The sequence below is a fragment of the Lupinus angustifolius genome, chromosome LG07, assembly GCF_001865875.1.
Source record: "Lupinus angustifolius cultivar Tanjil chromosome LG07, LupAngTanjil_v1.0, whole genome shotgun sequence".
NCBI lineage: Eukaryota > Viridiplantae > Streptophyta > Magnoliopsida > Fabales > Fabaceae > Lupinus > Lupinus angustifolius.
This window is the reverse complement of record NC_032015.1, coordinates 7,047,576-7,053,193: the sequence shown is the minus strand read 5'-3', so window position 1 is coordinate 7,053,193 and position 5,618 is coordinate 7,047,576. Positions and strand designations below refer to the sequence as shown.

The following is a 5,618-nucleotide window of genomic DNA, read 5'->3' as shown; positions in this document are numbered from 1 at the left end:
TTATTATCTCATTTCTTATGCTGAATAAAATCTCTATTGATAAAGAAACGAAATATAAAGACAATAATAATCATTGAAATGGATAATAAAGAAACATAACAATCCACTATCACTGACTGAAGATATATACACACAGTTAATAGTAAAAGTAGGCATGTTTTGCCTTAGCCTCAATAATAATTGCTTTAGTTATATATTGCTAAACATTGTGATAGAGATGTATAATTTTGAATTGAGATGAATAGAGTAGTTGTTTTCATGCGAGAAAGCTTTCAAACTTATGAGTTAGTTTAAAATAATTGTGTTAATGCCTCCTATTCAATAACTTTAGTATGATGTCAGAGTTCCATTATTACTATAAACAATGACTATTGAGTCTTTATCATAATAGGTGGATTGGCTTCATCAAAAGGTGCAAAACGAGGAGTTCATAGGACGATACTCATCCTAATATTATTCTCGTCCAAGTATGTGAAATTTTGATAGGATGTGGTCCATTATCGTTAGTATGATTGCACTTTTGATGGAGTATGAATCATGATTTATTGATAGAGTAAAACCCATGTTAGTGTTATAGTGTCTCTACATCCCCAAGGTCATTAATTTTTATTTGTTAGCAGTCTTTAATGGATTAAAACGAGTGAAACAAATTCAGTGATTAGTTTGCAAATCATTTTTACTAATAAACTTACCACAATTTTCACATCCAATTTTTACTCTCATACCAAGCTAGACATTAATGGAAAACTTCAAATTTTGGTTTTGTTAATTTCCATATGACCATGCCCAATGTCCTTCCCTCTTAAATTCTGCTAAATACCTCCTCATTGGGTTAAAGAGATTTGAATAATGTGGTCCTCATATCTTAAGAGATAAGAAACATTGAGGTAGAATAGAAGACAAAAAACTTGTACCCTATTTCATTTGTGTGGACTAGGGAGGGGGTGGCTGTTCCAACATATTGGGTCATTGGGCTCATAGGATTATGGTTGAATGATCTTCCTCTTGTTTGGGCATGTGTACTACATTGGGTCCATACAACATACTGTGAAACCTAACCTGCCAACAATCTAGTACATGTTTTCAAAATGGTCCAATAATTAGTTCACCTAATCCTAGTAGGGATGACTATGGGTAAAGATGGATTTGGGTAGTGCACTATCAAAACCTGCTCCATTCTACCACTTTGTGACTCAGAACATAGATCTTGCACCTTGCCATTTTACATACCTAAAGGCTAAAGCAACTAGTGAGAAACTTCTCTTGTTGATAACTACAGCTAAAAAACATTCTGAAATGCATAACCAATGCACATGCTTACACACGAGCAAACAGATGCATCTAGCAGACAACATTAATACAAATCAACATTAAATAGCTATTGTGACTTGTGATAGTATATTAAGCAATTGTTGTAATTCCTAGAGACAATATGTTACAATATCACATGTTAATAGAGTCAGTGATTCCCTAAACATGCTAGCACCAATTAGCTGTTGTTGAGTGCTAGCTAAATATTTGTCTAAATCAATGATTATTCTACACTTGCCTGATTCTTAAGTACACTTGTCCATGCAACCAGCATTATATGAAGGTTTTTGTTGTAATTTGGGTAGACAAAACCACAAGCCCCATGTTAGAGCAGGTAAAGTCCTAGGAGTTGGTTTTAATTATAATGAGTATAGCACAAAACAATGAGGCTAATTAAGGGACTTTTAATGTTGTGTTGTGTGTACAGCCTGTTATCTGTACTTTGCTGCTAGGGGCTGTTTTTGGTGTTTCTTTTTCTTTCACATGGGTGATGTATTTGAGTCAGTATAAAACATTTTTCATCTAAGGGAAGGTGCAAGGTGGTGGAAAAATTCAATTCTGAATTTGGGTCAGTATGAAACTTCTGAATGTGCAGAAAGTGTACATATTAAATCAAATCTAGGAAGTGACTATCCTATGGTTAGGTGGTGAATAGAAACCATATCACATTTTTTTCTACTCAATTCTCACATTTCATTTTTTTTTTTTTTCTATCGTATTCTCATATTCCATTTTTTTCTTTTTCTTATGATATTCCCATTTTTTCATTTATTATATTATAAGTATTATAATACAATAAGTATATATTATAGAAATGTTTATTAATATGTGTATGTGTCTATTAAATAAGAAATTTTAAACATAATTCATATTTAACAATATATTGCAAAAGAGAAACAAAATGTTTTAGTAATATTTATTAATTTTTATGTATATATATGCATTAATATTGACTATAATTTATTCATCCAAGGGAAGATGCAAGGGGTAGAAAATTTCAATTCTAAATTTGGGTCGATATAAAATTCGGAATGTACAAAAAGTGTACATAAATTAAATATGGGTAATGATTATCATGATGTTAGGAGTTCATTAGAAATTAGAAATTAGAGTAAATTACATTAATATCCCCTGAGTTTTAGTGAAATTACACAAATCACTCTTCACTTTTTTACACTTGCACAAACCTCCCCTAGTTTTTATACTTTCATTACACTGACCACTCCTGCATAAGAAATAAATGTAATCTTTTAAACAAAACAAAAGATGTGATAAATGCAATTAAGTTAAACAAAACATGATATATTGTGTAGACAATTCTAAATAATATACAAATCAATGCATCTTTATTATTTTTTGTTACAAAATGCATCAACAATTCTAAAGAAATATTGTTTAAATCGTTCTTATAATATAGTATAACGAACCAAAAATAATCAAGAAATATTGACTCATATATTATTTGGACTTGTCTCCACAATATATCATGTTTTGTTTAACTTAATTGCGTTTATCACATTTTTTGTTTAAAATATTGCACTTATTTCTTATGCAGGAGTGATCAGTATAAAGATTAGGAGAGGTTTGTGTAGGTGTAAAAAAGTGAGGGATAATTTGTGTAATTTCAGTAAAACTCAGGGAGTGCCAGTGTAATTTACTCTAGAAATTATATCATATTTTTCTACTCTATTCTCATCTTTCATTTTTTTGCTTTTTCTATTGTATTCTCAAATTTCATTTTTTTATTTTTCCTATGATATTCCTGTTTTTCATTTATTATATTATAAGTATTATAATACAATAAGTATATATTATGTTTACAAGTATATCATATCACATTTTTCTACAAGTATATATTATAGTAATGTTTATTAATTTACATATGTTTATGGGTGGTTTAAGTAAGAAATTTTAGAAATAATTTCTATCTAACAATATATTACAAAAGAGAATGAACATGTTTAAGTAATATTTATTAATTTTTATCAAATAAGTTGTAAATAATATATTGAAACTTGTTTTATATGAAGAAGTCTAAAAAATTATATTTTTGATATAATATTTCATTAAAAAATATGTGATATACACATTACACTGTTATCTCTAATAGTAAACTAGCGGAGGTAGTGGTAATTAATGTAATGTGCATTATAAATGAGGGTAGATTTGTGTATATGCATCAACAAAAAAGAGATGTTGTTCATGTAATTTCATTAAAATTCTCTATCTAATCTACTAAAAAAAAATTATTGGCTCTGTTAATAAATATGTAGAACTTGAGTATTCCACTGAAAATGATATGTAAAAGTTTTTATAAGAATCAATAGTTTCTTTAAACCCGCCTTTCCACTTTCTTGTGGATATTTTTCAACAAATCCAATTAAGAATTGAGTTCTTTCCTAAGTTTTACATGTACCTTTATAACTTAATGTGTAAGAGAAAACTTTTGGTAAAGGTATTTTGTTGTGCCCATTTCATGTGTATATTACATAGAGAACAAAGACAATTTAGCTTTGTATGATGAGTTTTTCATTAGAACATATGCAAAACATAGCTCTTCCAGAACAATTTATCTAATATATGTCTATAATTTTCAATATACATATCAAATAGGACTAACTACTCCTAAGTGCTCTTAATAAAAATCAAAATCTAATACTCCATTTCCCTATAGAAATAGATGGAAAATCATTATATGATTTATGCTTGAATCACTTTCCCTTGTGGAAATCTGATCCTGTAAACATGTTCTTCTCCGGTGCATTGATCTACTCTTTTAACCCAATGGCTTTTATTCTTCTTAATTTCAGGTCCATATTTTGAACAAGTGGTGGGTTTTGCTCCAAATCTAGTCACCAATAACCCTTCTCCAATTGGCAGCAACTGAGTTTTTGATCCACATGATCTCCAAGACCCTCTGCATCTAAATGCATTGTAACCAACAACCATTGTGCTATTTTGCTTCCCACCTTGCACAACTCTAAAAATCTCTTGATGGTTCACAAGGTTACAATCTATTAGTACAAAATCTGCAGCCTCATATTGGTTTAACAGAAGATCTTTTGCATCTCCAATAATGAAGTTAATTTGACAAGAAAACAATCCTAGGACATGTTTGGAAGCATTTAATTCTTCGCGACCGCGAACGATGCAAACAACATGGCCACCAGTTTGATTAGCAGCAGCAACTAAAGCTAAGGTTGTTGAGTCTGCTACACTGTCACATGCAACAACCATAAGTTGTGCATTGTTTCCAGCTGCTAGTGCTGATATGAATTCAGCAACTGCAGGTTCTTTAGCCCTTTGACTCTGAGAAAAAGAAACCAAAAATCAGATCAGAAAAGGGTATCTATAAATTATAATGATAATATTGAAATAACTAATAGGTAGGCATTTAGTTTGAGAGATTAGAGAAAAATACTCACCATTTTCAAAGTGCTTAGGTAGGCCTTTGTGGCATTTTCTGCAGACCAACAAGACATGATTTCAATTTATGTGGCTTCTTTGTGACCTCTAAGGCTTTTGTTGTATGGAAGATTATATTGAAACTTTGTTGATGCAAAATGTTGTGTGTTTTGGCTTTTATTTATATATATATATATATATATAGAAAGAACGGACAAGGGATCTCTCTAGACATGGTAGGTGGTGGGGCATACACGCCCATAGAAAAGATAGACCGTAATATCTACTGGCATATACAGATTTATTAATAATTATTATGTTTACTTAAATGGCTTTTTATAAAATAATTAAATATTAATGATAAATGATGCAAAAATAATATATAAAATCATCATACATTTTTTTCAATAAAATATATAATAATTCAAATAATATTTTTATACCAAAAATAACTACAACTTACATATAGAAGAATAGGTTTTAAAAGGTGATTATATTTATTGAAAAGGTGATTCTAGAAAAACAATGTATGCATAAGCTTTAAATAGTATAATTTTATCATTTATCTTTCATATTTAATTATTATTAACTCTTTAAAAAAATTAATTTAAATAAATACTGAAGTCTTTACACTAACAATGCATACATATTATATTTTACTAGGATTTAACATGGATACACTAATATTGTAAGTGTTTTTTATATAGTTAGTTAATTATTCATCATCATATCTTAATCATCATTGACTCTCAAACAAAACTAGTACAAACCAATGGTGGTGATGTAGTAATAGTATAAATACTTAATAGTGTTAAAATGGTAGGAGACATTGACAAATCTTTTTGATGAAACAAGAAAGATGAGAAAAGAGAATGAGAAAGAAAATTTAAAGAATTAATATT

At 29.2% G+C, this 5,618-nt stretch overlaps 1 protein-coding gene across 1 annotated transcript; it reads right to left on the bottom strand.

Moving 5' to 3' along the window:
* On the bottom strand, window positions 3,799-4,888 carry LOC109353025. The gene is made up of 2 exons (XM_019595216.1): window positions 4,737-4,888; window positions 3,799-4,620 (listed from the first exon to the last, which is right to left on the bottom strand). Exons 1-2 carry the CDS (start codon window positions 4,791-4,793, stop codon window positions 4,012-4,014), a joined length of 666 nt encoding a protein of 221 aa, XP_019450761.1. The 5' UTR covers window positions 4,794-4,888; the 3' UTR covers window positions 3,799-4,011.